The sequence below is a fragment of the Corvus cornix genome, chromosome 3 (assembly GCF_000738735.6).
Source record: "Corvus cornix cornix isolate S_Up_H32 chromosome 3, ASM73873v5, whole genome shotgun sequence".
Classification (NCBI taxonomy): Eukaryota; Metazoa; Chordata; class Aves; order Passeriformes; family Corvidae; genus Corvus; species Corvus cornix.
Genome location: NC_047056.1, coordinates 31,937,605 through 31,959,170, shown reverse-complemented (window position 1 = coordinate 31,959,170; position 21,566 = coordinate 31,937,605). Strand labels below are relative to the sequence as shown.

The window sequence follows — 21,566 nt, the reverse complement described above, 5'->3', positions numbered from 1 at the left end:
ACTTACAGAGTGCCCCAAGAAAGCCATAACTGTGTCCCTGAGGCTTTGTGGCATCTCAGGCAAATCCAAAATGGCTCAACAATTCTGTATTTAAATGTATTAGGGTTTTTCATTTAATGAAAAATTTATGGTTTTTTTTTTTTTACTCCAGACAACAATCAAATGCCAAAATAAAAGGAATTTTGTCAATGAAAAAATTCAGTTCTTTGATCAGTTGCTTTTTGTTTGGTACCAGTTAGTACAGCTGTTCAGTTGTTGCAGGTTGAGGGCTCTAGTCTGATTGGTTACATGTTGCAAAGAATACATGTGTGAAATAACTTGTATTGCCGTATCTAACCTATTTTCATCACAGAAGATAGATTACTTCTAATCCAACTTTAGTTTTTTCAGCTTTGTTATGCATTCCTTAATAGTCTAGAGCATTCAAGGGCATCTTTATGTCATTGCTTAAGAAAAGCTGTCTAGTGTTTAGATTATGTGGCCTGCTAACTACATTTCTAAAGGGGTCTAAAGAATGTTATCAGATGCCTTTGAGAGCTCTATTTTTATTTTTGAAATAGGCTCTGAAGTATGGAGCTCATGATGGTAATTTATATGCTGAGAGGGGTAAAGTCTGGCAATAGGGTTGTAACCAGTCAGCAAGGATCAAGTTAGGGGCTTTAACTCAAACTTGGGAGGAAGTTGGTTTCGTCATAAAAAGGAGAAATTCTGGATCTGTCCAGAAAATTTAAGCTCCCATTGCTTGTGGATCCTTCAAGAATTGAAGGGAGAAAAAAAATTTCATCTCTAAGGCTTATAGATGTAAAAGTTAAAGTTCACATTTAAACTTTTGCAGTTACATCAGTACATAATTCTTTCCCTTAGTGGGAACTTCTTTTTCTGTGTTAGGAGTTCAAAGTAAGTGGAAAAGGTGGCTTTGTTTCGAAGCAGGTGTGCTAATGCTGAAGTAAGTTAGTCAACTTGAATCTTTTTTTCTGCCTGTATAGGTGCACGATAGCTTTTGTTCTGTATAGAAATGTCTTTTAGTTGAATTTAGGAGGCGATATTTGTGCTTGAATTTGGGAGGTGCGTGTTTTAATTGTGAGAACGCCATGACACAATTCATTCTGAAATTTGTATACATTCAATAATTGAATAGCTTTTCAGTAAAAAATGCAAGTATTCTGGCTTCATTGACTGAAAGGCAGAGTTGAAAATTGTTTGTATGTATGCATAGGGCCATACTACCCTGCCCCATACACATTTGGTGTAGAAATGTGCAGGAGCACAACTTGGCTGTATGTCTTCATATTTGGCATCTGATCACTATCCCAGCAGATGTCTTTGTGAGCTTAAGGGTTTCGTAAATTTCAAGGATTACAGAAAAAGGTTTGTGTAGACTACTATTCATGTCACTACATGACTGAAAACTTTCTGATGGAAAAGTTTTTATTTCTAAATAGAGCAAGACTTCTATAGCCTGATTGATTGCAATTGAATTGTTGCACAGAATTCTCTGTTGGGTCTCAGTGATATTAGAAGTGGAACCTCTCTTCTGGGAATCCCATTAGCAGTGTGACTAATACAACTGTGTGAGTTGTTTATGGTCATTGCCAGAGTTCTGGTGTGGCACTGGGCACTTACCAATCAATGCATCTTTTGCTCCTTCCATGCTGTTGATGTTGCTCAAGACAAAGTATCTGTAGACAGCTTTCCAGTCAAGCAATGAAACTAGTAGGGCTGTCTACTGATTGTCTTTGTCCTGGGAGCTATCTTGTATTCTGTTGTCCATTTTTCTTCCTGAAATTTTGTCTCTCTTGTTTTCATAGACCCTGGTTTGCTTATTTTTTACCCTTCTATCTTCTTCATCAGCCTTTCAGTGCCTCTTTCCACTCCATCTTGCTATTTTTCTTAGGGATTGAACTGTGATCCTTTTATTTACGTCAGACAATCTGATCTGTAAATACAAATCAAATTCATCTTTGCCATGATGCCTTGTAAATGAATTGCTTTAGCTCTGGCTGAAGAAGAAGGGTCTGGAATAAAGAGAGCTGCTTATGGCTATTCAGCTAGATGTCAGCAGCTCAACATGGCTAAAACAGGCCTCCTGCAGACTCCCTCCTGCTGCTTCCTTGTCACTCTGGAAAACAACCTAATCTTGCCATGGCATTCATAACACATGTCATTTATTACTTTGTTCTTTCTCTGAGTTCAGAAACAACACTGTCAGTGTAATTGATGATTAAATCTTATTTTTTAATGTAATTTCTTAAAGTAAGTTCCTTGCTGTTTCAACAAACATTCAAATCTTCCATCCTTCCATCCACATCTTCTTCACCTATTAAACAAGCTTGCCAATTAGTCCAGCATCCTTTTCCTTGCTTTCTTCAGGTCAGTTCTGCGCTTCCATACCCATTCAGATTCAGTGAAAATCATTATTGTATCCTTTTGCAAACAGAATAGAAGAAACCTACAAGCATCTCTTCTGAATTTATTTTCCCTCCTTGAACAGAATACGGTCTTCACTTTTCTAGACCTTTCTAAATTCTCAGTTGTTGCTGAAGCATCGCTTCATCCTCTTCCATTATTCATTAAAATTTCAGGCTCAGTCTTGTGCTCTCTTAGTACAATAATATGCTTTCTTCTTGAGAGCATCTCCAAGGTAGTCTCCATAGCCTCTTAATAATCCTTTCTTTAAAACTCCTTCATTGTGAGGCCCAAAAAGCTTGGAAATTATTCTAAGTACCTGTTAAACTACCCAGTAGTATGACTTGGTTCCTTTTGTGCCTCCCTCTTTGTCACCTTTTATTGTATTATTTGATAGCAAGGTCCGTGGAGTCAGGACTGTCTTTGTTAGTTTTTGGGTTTGTGGGATTTTGTGGGGCTTTTTTGTTTGCTTGCTTTGTTTTTGTTTTGTTTGGGTTTTTTTTTATTTTACTTTATCACACCAAGGACAGCAGCATCCTGGGTTATCATTGAGAGCATTAAGATGGTTATAATATTAACTAAATATTTAATTATAGTTGTAGCATTGCAGGGAACTTTGCTGTGAAATTTGCTGTGTGAAATTTATTCTTGAGAGAAGTGGAAGGAGAAGTGCCAGTTGATCATTTCATCCCTTTGGAACTTACCACCTTGTCTTCACTAGGGAAACAAGTGTTAAAAAAAAAAAAAAAAAAGCCAACAAAGAGCAACCACATTGCAAATAAAAGATGCTCTTAGCTAATCTGAAGGGGCATTTGGCTGCCTCACAAAAACACTGTGTATTTTGGCAGTTAGGAGCTTTGGCTTAGGAAGATCCATGTTTGGAATAACAGGGTGTGTTGCAAGTCAAAATTCAGGTATCTTGGCTGAGATGTATGCGTAATCTGGCATGATGCCTTTCTGCACTGTGCCTAGCTATAGCAAATGCCAAAGTCCCTTGTGAACAATATATGAATCTCATTTTGGGGAAAAAAAAAAAAAAGAGGAGGAGGGAAGAGGGAGCCAGGATTTATTTTAACATTTAGTGGATATAAAAAACAAGTATCAAGAAGCAAAACATTTCCATGAAGCATTCACTGTGGAAATTCTGCAACTTCTTGTTGCAAACCTCTTTATCACTTGGATTGGCTGATTTCCAGAGCATCAAGGCTAGGAATTGAGGGACTGAAATATAATCAGTGGTGATACATTTTAACCACATAAAACATTCTCTGCTTCCAAAGCCTCCAGTGTCTCTAGTAAGCAGTGCAACAGCAACAGCTCCTTGCTGCTGAACTCCAGAGACGGGGAAAATACTGGATCAGGATGGTAAGAAGCTCTTTACTTTATCACCAGATCTAGGTTATTACTCTGTAAAGAATGTTTAAAAGATTATGAAATTGGTAGAGATAAGTATTTAAAACAAAAACCAGTATGTAAGATAGAGAGGAATTATGTTTTTCTGCAAGAGATCAGCAGTGCAAGTTGGTGACAAATATATCTGGCACTGAACATGTTGTGCAGCTTATATAAAATCTTTTAAAACTGGGAAACATTGCTGACTAGCATTTGGTGTAAATTGTAAGTCTGTCCACTTGGTTTATTTCAGAAGGACAGCTGTATGGGCTTTTAAAATTATTTTGGATTAATAATCACTGACACAGACTTTATAAATAAAAATATAAATAAACCTTTGCCAATCATTCATGCAGGCTGTATGTTTATATGGTTTCTTTTGTTGGGGTTTTGGGGTTTTGTTTATTAGAAAAAAGCAGATCTGCTCAGTACATGCCTTTGACTTTTAGGGAGCTATGAAGTTTTTATTTTTCAGGGTTTTCAATCCATGAAGACCTGTTAATCACATTGTTTCTCTAGTGTAATTATTTGATGGGAAAAATAACCCGGAAAAACTTTTTAGAATAATGATTTTATTATTTGTACCAATTTAAATATTCTGATCTAGGTATTAAAACAATAGAAGTAGAATATAAAGCACATGAATGTGGCATCTGAATATAGTGTAAATTGATACCAATGCTATTAGTGGTTTAAAAAATGCCTGATAATAGAACAAAAATATGCATATTAGCATTTTTGTACGTATTAAAGGATTGGAGGGAGGAAACGCATCTTGGGAGTGTTTACTCCCAAGACTCATTGTCAAGACTGTTTTGTTGGGGTTTTTTGGGGGCTGGGGGTAGGCGGGTGGGTGTTGACTGAAATAAGCATCAAGCCCAATCTCCTGTATGGGAACTCAGCTGTTCATTTTAAGTGCCTACTGCGTCCAGGAATTTATTGATTAGGAGATTATAGTACGTCAGGGTGAAAGGAAAACAAATTACTAAATAAGTCTGAAGAGCACTGAAACACATTTACTTGACAGTCCAGCTTGATGTGTAGGGAATTACTCCCTTTGTGATTCAAATGGAAGAGGAGATTTTTTTATAGAACAACTATGAGAGTTAGAAAAGTGTACAGCAAATGTGAAACAATGTTTGATTTGGTATTTTTAATCTTCGTTGTGTATTTGTTCTTTCTCAGCAGTATAAAAATTAAAAGACCCTAAAACTTTCACTAAATGCTTTCTGATCTTTTCCTTTTCTAAGTGGTTTCACTGAATGGCAAGAAATAGAAGTAATGAAGTCAATCATGTTATCATAGCCTATATATTTCACGTTGCACATCACACTTTGATGTGTTAAAGATTTGTTTTTCCTCCTTACTATGCAGAATAGATTGCAAAATCAATAATTGAATGGCAACCAGGCTGTAAGGTTCTTGGAAAGATGTTTAGTATGAATCTAAGTGTGGTGCTTGTTGTTTTTGTTATTATTATTAATATTATTGTTGCTGTTTTCTTGACAAAAATCCCCTGTGATGAGTAACCATTAAGCAGTACTGTTGTACTGAAGAGACTTGAATATATTGTTGTTTCTTGCCAGAGAATACTGTGCCCCTAGATAGTATTATCCTGCATCTACATTTTCTTACAGGAGAATACTGGAGGTAGGAGATCTGACTGCTTTTCCCTATTGTGATCATGGAACGTAATTAATAACAAATGATGTTACATACATTTCCACATTTGTGATTCTCTATTTCCTACATGAGTCAAATACAGATAAGCTTCTGTAACAGCAAGTTAATAAAAACATTTCGTTCTGGAAAAATAACTGTCATGTACTGCCACATACTTGCTGTTGATAGAGTTTTAGCCAAAGTAAACTTACATTGTGTCTTGCTTGACATGGATTAGTTCAGTAACTAAAGCAGTGAGTTCACAAGGGATCTATTTCTTTCAGTTTGGATTGCCTGGGCAAAGATCTTGCATAAGTTATTGAAGGGAAAAAAAAGAAAAGAAACACACACCACACACATCCCCTGAAGGTGTACCCTTAATAGTAATCAGCAATGTAATAAATTACATGACTAGTCCAGAGGGAACAGCCTCTCACTTTAAATTTTTAGATTATATGATTTCTTGTGGAATGTAAATAGTAAATGGTCTTCAAGAAGACCAAATTGCAAGCTATCAAATGCATTAGATACCCGGTTTAATTATTCAAAGTGTTTTTTCTAGTAAGTCTAAGGAACAAAAGTAAAATTATAAATAATGTACTGGCTTTACCAGAAAAACTGAAAAGTTGTAAACATGACTATTACAGCGCTAAATTCTAATAAAGTATAATTAGTGCAAGAGATACGCTTGGTATAGCAAAGTTCATTTGAAGTGTCGTCCTGGTGCAGAATTTAAAAGAGCTTATTCAACAATTGGATGTATTATTCATCCAGATGAATTTAGGCTAAATATTTTTTTTTGTTTCAGTAACTAAATTGAAGTCTGATAATCTGCCTGAAAATGTAATCCTTATTTAAAGAAGTATATTATAAATGTGTAAGCTATGGAGTTTATATATAATATAAAACATGTTTAGGGAAAGGAAATACAGATTTGCATCTGCTGTGAATTTGATTCAAGACTCAATAATATTCTCAGGTTTTGCTGTTTTAGTACATTTTTGCTTTGTAACTCTGCCAATTTTCTGGTAAAAAAATAAGAGTTTGTTCATTCAGAAGTACTCATGCTGATAGTAGTCAGAAGGAATCTGCTGCAGTATAGCTTTGTGCATGTGTTTAGTACTAACTTACATGTCCCAGGTAACTTTTGGCAGAGTTTGGTTCTGGTGAAAAAACTGTGTCAGGCTGTTTACCACACCAGCAAGTCTGGCACTATTCTAGAGTGAAATGCACTCTTGCATGCTCCATAAATATTGTTTGTGAAGGATAAAAATAAACCACTTTAAACTTTAATTGAAACATAATGCTGAAATATCTCCATATATATGTATATGCACTAGCATTTACTTATAATGACATAAGTTTGTATTTTAAAATCTCAGCATCCATGTTCATGGACCCTGAATACTTTCAGTGAATAAAATATGTCAGCAGGCAAGGTGTATGCAAGAAGAGTAGTTTTTCTGGTGATGGAGGATTATGTTCTTAAGCCATTTTCATTTTGATTCTACAATCAACCTACTATGCAGATCAGGTTTTGCTCACTGAAATGCATCTTTTAAGCTGTGCCATTACACTGGTAGTATAACTTAAAATGAGTTGCTCTCAGGAAGTTATAAATTATTTGGTGTGTTTTACATAATGTATTAGCATGCCTGCTGCATCTGTGTTCAAGACAGGGTTTTATTCCTTCAGCCATGGGATATATGAAGAAACTATTAAAAATGGATGCTTTCAGCATTAGTCTGTCCTTTTGGCTTTTATCCTGTCATGCCATCAGAAATGAAGGCAGGGGAAAAGGTCAGTCTGGTCCCTAGGTGAAATAATTGATGGGAGCAGCTTCCAGAGGAATACAACTTTAGTGAGAAGGTGGCTGGATAATACATAGTAGTTTTCTGCATCTGGTTAATGTTTGTATTGTGGCATTTGCAGTGTTTTGAATTATCAGGACAAAATTGTGCTTCCCATATATCTTAGGACCCTCATAGCAACGTGATATTTTGCGGCACCTGTTCTTGTACTTCATGGCTATACTGAGGATACTGAAAACAATTAAGGCTGAGACTTACTGTGCACCTTTTATGTAAAAGAAGTCTAGAGAAGACAAAAGGCTACTGACAACTTCATACCCACTTGATAGCGTGCAGATGCAAGAAGAGCAGGATACATTCCCAGTGCTTCTATAAAGGAGTGTGCTCTGACCAGAGCTAAGGATGGTTAATATGCATTGGTGGGACACACGATGCAGTTTGGGTAGATTTCCTGGTTTGCTTCGCTACACAGAGTGGTGATGAGAAGCTACCATTCCTAAAGAAATTCTCTAGACCTTGCACTTGAGTTTTTAGTGTACTGTTAATCTGTTGTTATAAATACTTCATTTAAATGTTTTCCAGTGTTGCGGTGTCACCTGGGGACACGCAGCCCGTAGTCAGCCTTATTACATCTTTTGATAATGAAGTTTCAGCTTGGAGGCAAGAGATGTCTACTCCCCTGCCAATGTGTCGGGGCTCCACTTCCCCTCTTCTCACCAATATATATCTTGGGTATCTGACTAGAGCTTTTGGATCCATGAAGATGTTTGGAACCCACAGCAGAAGGCTGGTAATCTCTGGTATCAATCCTTATTCACTCAAAGATGGTAGATAAATCCAGTGGTGAAACCTCAACACTTCTGACTCCATTACTGTAGTAGGGTGGTTTTCTTAATAGTCATGGCTTAAACTCCATAGTGCTAACCTTTTGAACAGCTTGGAGACTTTGAGACCTTGTGTTGCAGCCTTTTTTCCCCTTACATGATGTGGCTTTCATGACAGCATTTTTATGTGGTAATTCTCCCTGTCACAGGATAGGAGATGGCGCATGTGAGTCAGGCTACCAGGGTAGAGGCTGCTGACATGTTCTTCCTGTGACTGGACATACACATGTCCAGTCACAGGGAGAACTCTGTCTTAGCCATATAATGGGTATTTATTTGGTCAGTCATTTGGATGACTGAGACTACATATTCATTTGGAAGAAATGACAAGAAAGATGATGGTATAAGACTGCACCTCTGATTTAGCTTTTTTTCCTGCAAATACTTACTCTTAGTATATTTGTTGTGGTCCTTCCTTTTCAGAAAGGAAAAATTTGTGTAGTGTGGTAGAGATTTTACCAGCACTAATTCTAGAAATTAAGTTTTGGGAAAGTATATACTTGATTTGGGACAAACATGCTGTCTGGGCCATTTGGTCTTGAGTCACTAAAGAGCTACTGCAGACCTCTAAATCATTCAGATAAAAATGATCTTACAGTGACTCAAACTGGCCTACAAAATTTATGTTAGAAAAAGAAATGTTCCTCATATATTTTTTTTGTTTTTGTTGAAGAAATAGAAGGGACTAATTTTAGAAAGTGCTTGATAACTTATGAAAAGGTCTTTTAAGACAATTAAACTTTTAGATTCTTCTCTGACTAAACTTGCTGTATTCATTAATGTTAATTTTCTTATTTTTCTCCTTGTAGGATTGTCAAAAGTATTAGGCATGTTAAAAACACCTTTTTTTTTGTTCTACTCCTCATTCCAGTATTACAGAGGATTGATCACAAAATCAGCACTTGCATCTAATAATTCTTCTATGGCACAGGTAGACAGAAAATTGGTTTCCTTGTACATGCAAAGCATGAAAAAGTGAGTTCTATGTGAAGAATGAATACACACACTAGAGATGTTTTAGGCAGAATACATTAAGGTCTCTGCTGGCATTTGTTTGCTGCAGAGATTGTCATGAAATGATGCTTGTAGCTGGCTGTTTCCTCTTTGTGCACTGGGGCTGCTCATGGATTGCATTTCCTCTGCCCCTCAGTACTGGTGTGGTCCTGCAGTTAGCAAGTGGAGTTCCATCATCTCCAGCTGTGCCCTGTGTATATATCTTCTGTTGTTAAGATCATTCATGTATTCATCATCCAAAGCCAACTGCTTAGTTTGGTCTTCTAGGAAGTTGGAGAAGAGCTTGAATGACTGAGTCCCAAAAGAGTTCTCTGTCCTGGTGATCCTGGTGGATTTGACGGGTTTGGGATTGACAGGTAATTGCCATACTTCTAGGTTTTGAGAAAGGAGGCAGTCATAATTTTGGGTTTAAGTGTATCAGAACAAACCAAAAAATACTAGGAAACTGTTATTGTGGATATAGTTTTGTATGGATTGAGAACACATGCTCTAGGGTGGCAGCAGTTCCTTCCTTTGGTGCTTGCAATAATAGCATTTGTTGTACGCCATTGCACAAATGTATTGTTTCTTCTTTCCTTTTGAACAAAATAGAAAACAAACACCTCCACAAGTTTAATATTTGTAACTTTCACCAAATGTGTATTTAGGTATTTTACTTTGGATAGGGAGCAGTTCTGCAGCCTAGTAAGACACATTCATTTAGAGTTACTTGCTTGGAAAAAAATAAACAGATTTAAGAGTGTACCAGCATAAACACGAATCTTTCTATTGCATCAGTTTCAGAGCTCCTTGAAGTCATGGCAAATGCAAGCAGTCTAACTGAATAAACAGTTTTGATGCAGTGCATCATAACACAGAACATGCAATTTATAAACTGTTACAGAAAGAAGTTTATTACACAATATTTCAAAATTTTATATGACTTTGTGAAACATTAATTTTTATAGTAGGTTTTGTGTTGTCAGCATATCACAAGTCCCCAAAATGCTACACCTCTTTCATAAATTTACTAATGGAGTTGGCTTCACTGCTGGTTAGAGTCTCTTTTTAGTAAAAAGAAATATAAAAAATATTTGTGGAAGAATCTGAAGGGTGAAAAAAGGCTAAAATACTTTCTATTTGTATTCATGTAGAGTGACCTTAATAGTTTTACCAGTTATTTCAGCCTCATAGATTTTCTAGTGCAGGTTCATGGAAGTCGTGCATTTGCTGTGGATCATTTTGATGGTCCAATGAAATATTCGCTCTGATCTGTGTCAGTGGGGATAGGGAAGCACATAAAATATATGCTTCCAGGCAGTGATGAGAGAGTAGGAGGATTTTTCATGAACAATATAATTAAATGCATGCCTGTAAAAGATACCTGCAAGATGCTGCTTGAGAAAGTACTTTATAGCAATAGATAATTATAGGGAAAAAATTACTTCTCTGGAATGATAGTACATAATATTAATTTACCAATGGTATAAAGGTTTTCTAAGTAGTTTGTTTCCCATCTGTAACACAGCATTTTTTTCCTAATAATCTTTTTCTTCAGCAAAAGAATTTTTGATCAAAATTTTTGTTGGACATACTACACTGGAATTTTAATACAGCACTAATACAGGACACTGTTGTAAACATTTGTTTCATAACTTAAAATTATTTGCTCTTGCAGAAGTATGAGAACTATAGAAATTTTCCAAAGTCATAGGTTTTTTTGTCTATTTAATATAATTTTAATTATGTGCATAGTTACCACTGCTGTGGATCATACCCATGTTTGTTTAAAGGTGTCCAGAAGAGGTGATGATATTAATTCACCTGCTGCTGAATAGTCTCCTACTTAGAAAGTAACTCAGCAGTGACTCAGACATCAGAAATGAAAACAGAATCAGTTGCTTAGGGCTGAATCTCACGAGTGCTTACTGCTGGGCATGGTGTGTTGAGAGTTTTCTAGGATTAATTGCATCCTAAGCAGACAAAAAAAAACGTGTTCCAGTTCCCCTCCTCCTCCCCACTACTTCTTCATTTTCTGTGGGAAGAAAAAGGCTTCAGCTTTGTTTTAGCTGTCTCCAAACAAAGCTGTAGGCAGTGTGTGAGGTAACATTTGTTTGTAAGAATGGACAACTTAGATACACCTGAAAACTCTTGGTCAAAAATACATGTTGTGGGCTGTGCTCTTAGTGTTGCCCAAAGAAACCTTTGGCATGAGGAGCTGGAGTCTCCTGAGGATGCTGTGTGATGCATTGACGCTCAGCCAGGAGATCTGATGGGATATCAGGGGCCAAGGCTGGCACTCACTGCCCTGACCCTGCCTGAACCCATGGCTGGGGCAATTGTCTGCTTCACTAAGACTTTGCTGTGTAACATTTTGGTTCTAGGCCTGATTCAGGAAGTGCTGTGGAAAGTATATGGTGACAAGTAATTGCCACAGCAGTTAACCTTTGGGGAAGGTTCGTTTAGGCTATCACATAACTACTATTATTTAAAAAAGAAAACGCAGTTCAAGCCATGTCACTGTAACTGAAAAATGGGAGTCACCCATTGTTCTCTCTTTTAAAGACAGGCTCATTTCAGTTTGTTTCACTGTTAATTTTGCTACTAAGTGAGAATTATCATAGGATATTGCAACTGCCTGCACCATACTAAGACCTTATGGTAACTGAAAGTTGAATGCTCTTGCCAGTCCTGTTTTATGTCTTGGTATGAAGTGTTGCACAAACTACAGAAGAAGGATTTTGACCTAGACTGCGTGTGAGAGACTGAAATGTTATGGTTAATGGTTTAAATGTCTTTAGGAAGGACATTTTGCCCATTATGGCAGAACTGTGTAAAGAAGCTGTGACCATGGAAGCCCACCCCTCCCTGAATAGGCCTCCTGACTGGAACCTTGGACTGTGAGAGAAACCCCCTAAGGGTACTTGAGACAAGATAAAGGTGACACTATTGGCCAATTCTCTTAGGTCTAGGGATGAGTCAACAAGGCTGAGGGAGAAGATGTATCCACAGGAAAGCCAAACCCAGCAGCTGCGCTGAAAATCATCCCTGGCTGGGATTGGGGCGGGAGAGGGGGAGGAGAGTTTTGGGTGTGTGGTGTAATTTCTGGTCAGAGAGACTGAACACCCACCCTCGCTCACACAAACTGGCTCAGTTGTAAACCCCCTCCCCACCCCAGGAAGGCCACACTCACGTGAGAGGCAGCTGAGGAGGTGTCACAATGCATCAAAGACCCCCAAAGCGCTCCCAGACTCATTCCCGAGGCCTTGCCCCAGAGCCCTGCACATGATCCAAGTGATGAAAGTGATCCAGAGTCTGTTACAAGAGACAGTGTCCAACTTGCCCCCCTCAGAGGAGGTAGCTGGGCATTCCCACCTGGCTCAAATATATATTAACCCAGTGAACTCTTAGGTTTTGTGGGACCCTCACCACAGAAAGGCCACAAAAAGTGGATCAGCAGGATCCACAGAGTGGTGGTATTTTCTACTTAATCTGTCTCTCTGTCACTCTCTTTCTCTTCCCATCCCCAGCCCCCCCTTTTTCTATTTCTCTTTCTCTCTCTCTCACTCACATTTACTGTTACATAAATCCATACTATTCACTTCGGCATATAGTCTTGTATGAACCTTAATTCAGGCAGAGGCATCTCTCTAACAATTTTAATAACCAGATCATAACACTGCACCTGAGCAGCTTGGGGGAAGGATGTTGCATTGAGTCAGCATTAATTTCAAGAAGGGATCCTGACCAAAACCATGAAGCTGATTTTTTTTCAGATATTAAGAGGTTTCAAAACCTAAACCTATGTAACCGTCTCACCTTAAAAAAAGTCAGTGCTGTTGGTTTTAATGGTCGAAGTGAGACCCACAGCTGAATATGGCAAACCTGCAGAATCTCTTCTATTTTCAGTAGTGACGTGTATTTTCTCCTGAGTTTCTAGTCTCAGCCTATGTTGTGTAAATGCATATGTATTTTTTTTAAATCAAAAGCACTATTTCTGAATGGACAGTGTACTCTAAGGAAACATGCAGCAGGAGACCATGCTTAGCTTAAGATTTTTACTATCTTTAGGGCCTGACACTCACTAGGCTGCAGTGAGACGCATATTATTTTGTAACTGAAAACACCCTTCTATGTTAAATTCTAAAATAGTTGTTTCCCGGAGGAGGTTTGCAATAGAAACTGATGTACCTGATAGTTAATTAAAATTCAGTGTTGTTTGTTCTTGCTTAAATTAGTGAAAAAAAAACCCTTCTAGGAAACACCACAGAGAATAACATTCTGAAGATTTCAAATTATTTTGAAAGATGAGAATTCCCATGACTCAATTCTTTAAAGAGCTGTAACATAATTCAAATGCTTCTTTGCCACCTGTCACTTTTTTTTTTTTTTCATTTTTAGAGTGTGTATTTTCTATCACAGATAAATAAGAGGAAAGAACATCTTACTTCCCTTTCTACCCAGAAGGGTTTTTTCTGAACCCTAGTTACTGAATTACATGCATGCATTACTTCTATTATAACATTGTTAACCACCTGCACAAATGCATACCTAGCAGGAGACCAATTGTTTCATTAAGTTACACCAGAATCTGGCTGGTATTGTTGTACAAGGCAGAGAAAACCATGTGTAATTGGTTTTGTTTGTAATGGGAAGTCACTGATTAGCCAGCTAATACCATTTTCTTTCCCATGCACACAGCCTCCCACACACAGAAAGATGCGAAAAACTAGTATAAAAATAAGGTTTTAAGCTACAACAATGAGATCTCCAGATGTCTGATTCCTTGGTTTAGAAAACTGCACAAGAGCTTATCTATTCCTGAAATAAAAATGATTTAGATAGTCCTAACCGTCTTTCACGATTTCCCATCTGCTAGGGTGTGCATTTCATTTTCATGTAAATAAAATTTCTAAGTAATTCTTCAAATCCTCGTGCACAGTTCATTACAGAGATCTTATGCTTGCTAATACTGACTGCCAGAAGGCAAAAGGACTGATAAAGCACGTGGAGCACTCATAGGAGGCTTGCAAGACAGAAAGTCCCTCATGGAGAGGGGAATATTTCAGTGGATTTATGTATAGCATTTAACCACTTCACCTGTGCTATTTCCCTGTTGTCCCTTTCAAGAAATGCAAATACCTAATGAGGGGAATGGTAAAGGAAATTTTCCAAGCTTCATTCTTGAATTTCTGCCATGAATTTCACCTCTAAATCAGACAGTTCAGATTTTAAGCTGTCCTTTCATGTCATGTACTCTTATTACAGGGGTCTGGATTCATACCTGTGTTTAGGTAGGCAAACCTCTAGTCTTAATGCTTAAATTTAGCAATCTCACATTGTTCACATTTTTGAAAGGTCACTTTGGCTTCAGTCTCACAGTTCGTGGGTGCTGACACGTTGGCAAATCAAGCCCTTTTTGTACTTTATACTGAAGTCACAACTGGGGAAGAGGAAGAATCATACTGACTTAGATTCCCAAAACTGTGGACTGACTTGCTTACTTTGCTAGAGGTGCAGTTAATCAAAACACCTGCAACTCAGAACACCTGGGAGTTGTGCAACTCTTAGATGTCTAAATGTAGATTTTAAGAATCTAATTTTAAGCAGGCAGATTTGATCAGTTTGCCCCTCGTTACCCAGGAAACCACTTAATTACTATGCCTTTGCTTCAGCCCTCTGCATGTAGCTTTTAAAACATTTTGTTACAATTTTTCTTTTCTTTTGTCTTAAGGTAGTGTTTGTAGAAAGGGCTGGCTTGACAGCTCTGGCAAATGAAATAGTCTGCCTGCCCACGGAATATGTGCTCTCTAGACAGTGGCAGTCCAAACTTCCACATGCTGTTTTGTCAGTGTGCTACAACTTTTCTTGGAGGAGTGGAGAAGGGAGGGAGGAGGTAGGGTCCTTGTACAATCAGGTCTTTGCCACCAAAACGTGCAAGTGTTGTCAGGAAAAATGGCCTGTATTTTCCCTCTATAGCACAGAAAACAGGCAGCTAAACGAATGAACCCATATGGAAAACCCATATGTAGTCTGTAAGCTATTGTCACGATCACAAATTCAATCCTGCTACGTTGCAGTTAGTACTGATGACAGATGTTCTCATGAACTGAACAGAGTTTTCCTTGCTCAGTGCCAAGACAAAAGGATTTTTAAAGAGTTCTGAGTTCTGCTGAGCCTTCAACAAAAAGTCCTGGGTTGGTATTTGCATGAAAGTGGGAAATACGGGAATTTACTCTAAAATATTAGGACTCTGTCTTCTTGTGCTTGCCTTTAAGAATGCTGATCCGAGCACGTACAGTTTGTTACTTCAGTTTGTCTTGGTGATGACTTTTTTTGAGGTAGATGTATTAGATGAATTGTGATAGCTGTGAATCACCTAGTGCCCCTAGAAAAATCACCCAAGATACAGTTGGTCTTTTCAAGAAAGGGTTGTGTGTTTGATTTCCAAGTGGTTTACATGCCTCCTGGTTCATTTAGCTAGTAGCCTGAAAGTCATGGAAGATCACTGACAGAATCATACTGCTGTTCTTTAGTGATCAATGTGAATTCACAAATGTTTCAACAAAAATAGCAAGGCAATAAGAATGAAAGATATGCATGCCTTCTTTTAATTTCAGGAATCTTTGCTCTATTATGACTGAAAATGGAAATATAGAAGGACCATTCAATTCACATCATCCAAAACAAAGCATCCTGCTTAGATAGCTACAATACTTCATAATCACTGTCGTTCTGTGCTGTTTCTGTAGTTATACAAGAGGTTATCCGGGAATTTGTCAAGACCACCTCTACTCAAAGCAGCTGAAATGATCCAGTCCAGGCTGCGTATTGCTGTCATACTCCAGGCCATGCAACCCCATCCTTCTCCTCCAGCCAATGCCATCGCTTGTAATGAACCTATTACAGGAGCTGCTTGCTTGAAAACTAACTGTGAGGTTTGGGCTTCTGGGGTGAAAGACATTGTCTACCATGAGGGAGAGTCTTGCAGACTTTGATTTGGCAAGGAATCTGTGATTGGGCTCATAAAGGCAAGAGTTGCTAAGCATAAATGAAAATGACAGTATGTTAAGGCTGTGAAAGCACAAAAGAAAACACTGGAAACTGGAATTTACTCTCTGATCGTGAAAGTCACTTGGGGTACTTGTGTTCTTTGAATGCCGTTTTGACTTGCAGAATCGGTTCTCATAGCTTTTTCTGTCAGACTGTGCTTGCAGTCTGAGAAACAGATGGAAATTCTACTGGTTTTCCTTCTGCAGACTGTAAAACAAAGATGCTTAAATTACTGGTGCTCTAAACTAATGAACCTTTTCAGCATCTAAATCGAAGATTCATTGCTGCTTTTAATGTTACTCTAAGAAATTCATGGTGCATTTATGTAACTCTTAACTGTGCTATCAACATTGGTCTTGTACCTGCTGCTCTGCTTTAAATGAAGAGAAGCAGGGACAGTGCATAGAAGAAAATGGAAAACATCTCTCTCTCCTTATCTGAATCAGAATATTTACTTCCTACCTGAAGAATCAATATTTCAGAAGGCAGAGAGCACTATGCTTTGCTCTCTTGATGCCTATGTATTGTTCTTATGTTTTAGAAACCAGTAATCCAGAAAAGAATTACGCAGTGGATTTGCATTCATAGGTATAAAGAACATGGTTCTGTTGCTGAGATGTTAGAATGTATTTATAAATAAGAATTGAGAAGCTGCTTCATAACACTAAATAGTTTCATTTTTGAAACCTAATAAACCCTATTATTTTTTTGAACAACTGATTTTTAAATTTACATTTTTTATTTTTTTCCTGTTTGAATAGCTTCACTTCTTACACAGCTGGTTCTCTGGTTCTAGAATCATGGCCAGGTAAACTCTGACTTATTCAAAGAATTAATGTAGATTGTATATTTTTACTCCTGAGTGGCTTGCCTACTGTAAATACCCCTCAAACCCGAATAAGGAAGAAAGAGACTAGATTTAGATTTAGAGCATGAGAGTGCTGAAAAAAAAGCAGAAGAGTCTAGAATCTTCTTTGCTTTGTTGAGATTGGCTTAAGAAATAGCCAGAAATTGCCCAGCTGCAATGGATTGCCTGTATTTATTTCTCCTCTGTGTTGGTCAACCACCAGCAGATACATTTTACAGAGCCAGAAGACAGTGATGACAGTTCTCTTCCCTAGGTGGTTTATTAGTTGCTAATTCTGTTTAGTAGAAACTTGGATCAATTACAGCCTTGTCAAGTTTCCAGTGGGACTAGCAGATCTTTTTCATTCACTTTTAATGATATCAACATAGTGAATTTTGTGCCAGTTCCCTTAAATTCAGTGAAACTTGCTTCGCCCACTGACATTGAGTGTATGTTTTGTCCTATTTGCTGAGACATTTACAAGCCTTTCATAATTATACCAACTTAAGTGTTGGGGTCCCTTTCCCCCTGCCATGTGGTCCTGGGAGAGGAGCCCTGAGGGGAGGCACGGGGTTTCCCTAGCCCCGGTCAGCCTCATTCCCCATTGATTGTTTTGTGTTCCCCTGCATGGGCAAGGACCCTTGGGTCCCGTGATTGAGGAGTTCCTCGGCAGAGCCCCGGCCATGCGGCTGGAGAAATAAACATCTCTGAAACACCTACCAAGAATCAGTCCATATATATTTCTTTCCACGGGCCTCGTTGTCTGATACACATGTTGCAGTAATTCGCACAAATGGTGGTGAAATGCTGGCAAGACACCGATCCCTAAGGACAGAAAATTTGTGAGTAAAAACCACTCTAGATCTCTCTCTTCTCGCCTTGGTTTGGATATTCTCACTGGACTATGGAAGAATCGTAAGAAATGTGGCTCTCTGAGCCGCAGAAAGAAATGTATCTAGAAGTTAAAGGAATCCTTGAACAATAAAACAGGAAAGTACTTGTTCCGGGAGATCTAGAACATTTCTTTAACTGGCTTTTCAAAAATTTCTTCTATATTTCTCGAGACTTACTTTTTGATATTGATCCTCCTGGAACTAGTCACGGGTGTTTTTGGTCCAAGATTTTGTGTGAGATAAAGGATCAAACAGAACATGTGCTAGTGATAGAACCTCTCTGTGGAACCATTGTAATCCCTGAAGCTCTTGAAGAGCATTTGTATGGTCCCATTACCCCTAGAGCAGAGGATGACACTAATCCTGTGGCCGAGACGGCGCGGCCGCCATCCCAGGAGCGCGTGACTGCAGCCGTGCTGGCGGAGGTGCCTGCACTGGATGCGCCCGGCCCCCTCGGGAGCGTGCGCCTTATCGCTGACCCCATCCCTGTCTCGGGGCCCCCGGCTGCTCGACCGCGAGTGAGGGAGCGACGCCGCAGGTGCCACGGGTGTCGTGGGCCACATGCAGCAGAGAGGTGGCCCCCACGAGCAGCCAGGAACTGGGGGTCGGTGTGGAAGCCCGCTCTGAGCGACTGGCTCGGAGAGCTCTGTGAAGGGAGAAGCGGCGGTTTCCACAGCGACACGAGAAGCCGCGCAGCGCCGAGCCGAAACAGGGCCACTCTCAAAGCAGCGTGGAGTTTGCGGAGCAGAACCGCTCGCAGGGCACGGGGCCAGCGGTGATGGCAACGCGGGGCCGCGCAGAGCCCAGACACGCCGGAGCAGCGCCGCTCGGAGGGCACAGAGCAGCCGCAATGCGGGGGCCCGGCCGAGACGTCGGAGTCAGCGAGGCGGCGGCCACGCGGGACCAGCAGCCACGACAAACACACAAGCGTGTGATGGGAGAAGTTGTAGCCACGAAAGTCACAGGAACTGCGAAATGGTACAATGTAAAAAACAACTATGGATTTATAACACGAGATGATACAGGTGAAGATTTATTCATCCATAGAACTGCCATTAAAAGGAATAACCCTAAAAATTACCTGCAAAGTGTAGGAGATGGGGAAGTTGTACAATTTGATATAGTGCAAGGAAAGAAGGGTTTACAAGCAGCAAATGTTACTGGGCCTGGAGGTATTCCAGTCAAAGGCAACTGTTATGCACAAAATTATAAACAATATCCATCCCAGCAATTTCCCTACCCACAGCCTACTTTCCCCTTTTACCCTATACCCAATATGAACCCTTTCCTAAGTTTACCCCATCCCCAATTAATCCCTAATCCATTTTTCACCCCATGGCTTCCCTATACAATTCCCTTTCCCTACAACTCCTCTCTGATGCCGAGGGGGGGATGAAGAGGGGGAGGGAAGAAATTAATTAGTGTTGTTTAGCATTCCAACAGGTACAAATGGAAGAAACCCTCTCCTGCCTCAGTTTCCCCACAAAGCATGCCCAGAGAGTTCTGTCTCCCTTCTGTCAGCCTTAAGATGTTCCAGAGAATTTGTTTGGACATTTAAAGACTCAGGAGGGTGGCTTGTTTTGTTTTGAAACTGTTCTTGTTATGTTTATCCAGTTGTTTTCAATGTTAAGTTTTAAATCTCCTTTTGTTAAAAATAAACGGGTGAGATGTTGGGGTCTCCTCCTCCCGCCATGTAGCCCTGGGAGAGGGGCCCTGAGGGGAGGCATGGTGTTTCCCTGCCCCTGCTCAGCCTCGTTCCCCATTGGTTGTTTTGTGTTCCCCTGCGCGGGCAAGCACCCTCAACCCAGATGGTGGGAGTTCCTCGGCAGAGCCCCGGCCATGTGACTGGAGAAATAAACATCTCTGAAACATCTGTCAAGAATTGGTCCTTATATTTCTTTTCCACAGGCCTCGTTGTCTGGTACACGTGTTGCAGTATCCCCACTGTAACACTTAAGGAGCTCAAAACCTGTCCTTTTAACTTTTTTTTTCAGAAGTGATGAGTATCTCTACCTTTTATTGTAATCAGAATCTATTCAAAATGAGCAAAAACTGAATTCATAAAATGTGTGTTATAGGCAAAATAGAGATAATAGACTTCTCAGGTGGCTGTGGGGTACTGCCAAAATTAATTTATCTTCCATTATTATTTGGGAAAGAAGAGCAGGCCGTATAGCCAAAGTACACAGTACCTTTGTGTGCGCAGTTATTGAGACTTACTTGCATTGCTGCTTGTGTTTATATGGAAGGTTTATATATGAAATAACACAAGTCCATAAATATAAGAGCTGTTCTTACAGTGGACAAGCACTATGTTTTCTCAATAAACTTTATTCTTAAAGTAGAAAGCAAGGAGAAAATTAATCTGCTGTCTTCATGAATCTAATGTATTTGCTATCTGGAAGCGGAATTTTGGCACAGAACACATGGCAGCATGTGGCACTGGGATGCTCCAAGGTCTCGTATGATAATAAAGAAAAAGTGTCCTCCTCTGAAGGCCAGGACTAATACATTAGTAGCTGGATATAGATTGATATCATTACTTCTTTGATAGATGTAATTGGATGTTGTTTGCATTACATCAGACAGTGTTCATTCTAGCTTTATTTTTTAACATTTGAGCCAGTTTGCTGAATTCATGTTGGTGCTGTTTCTATGTAGCAATTGCTGTTGTTTTTATTGAGGTCATAAACTTTAATGAACCCATACAACACTTGTCATAAATTAAATACAAATGGTCTTAGATTTTGACAGATTTATGTAAAGGAGTTTCTCTGTCTTCCTTCTCTTCCTGTGTCATGAATAAAATTTACTGATCAGCCCAGAGTTTTAATTTTTTATTCAAGTAATACATCTCATTTGTAATGGTGACTGGTTAAAGCTGACAAGTGAAAGTTAATGTTCACTGTACAATGATGTGCAAGAAGAAAGTAATCTTTAAAAGGTTCTTCAGAATAGATATGTTGGAGGTTAGGACAAGATATTTCCATGAAAGCCTCCAGGACAGTGAGATTTCAGGCTCACAAAAAGCCTAACACACTGATACCTAATAAACACTCTGAAATTATGGTAAATGCAAGAGAGTTCAACTAAACATTTTTTTTTGCCATTTATTTCAATCCTAGGGCATAGAAATAGTGTGATTTCATTGATGTGTTTAAGGTAAATGGCCACAGAATCAGATTGTATGGTCATTCTTCACTCAACAGTGAGAACTCCGGGTCCCTAAAGCAGGAGCAGCTGAGACCTCACTGTCACCCATGACAGCTTGTGTGCAATGCAGTAACTTCTTTCTTGTGCCTGCAAGGTGTGTCTCTAAAAATTGTGATCAGTGAGGTTGTCCTTGGGTGCAGATTTTGAGGGATCAATGACTGCATTGCCTTGCTGTGGGAGGAGTAGGCTACTTTGTGCAGTGGGCACCACTGGCCAGGGTGCCATGTGTCCCTGGGAAGCAGAGTCCAGTAGGAGTGGGGCTCCTACTGGTGGGGGTCTGTCAGGGCAGGGCCTGATGACCAGGGCCCATCCACCAGCTCAGCCAGGGAGGAGGGCACCTTGGGGGCAGCCCTGGTGTTCAACATTGTGCTGCAGGCAGCCCTGGCTCAGCAGTGCCCAGGGCAGGGCAGGA

At 39.4% G+C, this 21,566-nt stretch overlaps 1 protein-coding gene across 2 annotated transcripts in view; it reads left to right on the top strand.

Moving 5' to 3' along the window:
* The window catches only part of PLD5 (phospholipase D family member 5), a 183,561-nt gene that overhangs the window by 32,625 nt on the left and 129,370 nt on the right, over positions 1-21,566 (top strand). Inside the window, exon 1 of one of the 2 annotated variants that reach the window (XM_010391778.4) lies at positions 3,526-3,771. The exons of the other annotated variant lie outside the window; for it this stretch is intronic. Within the exon in view, the coding sequence (XP_010390080.1) occupies positions 3,769-3,771 (3 nt within the window). The 5' untranslated portion in view covers positions 3,526-3,768. Of the gene's footprint in view, positions 1-3,525; positions 3,772-21,566 lie in introns of those variants that run through there. 2 annotated transcript variants of the gene reach the window in all.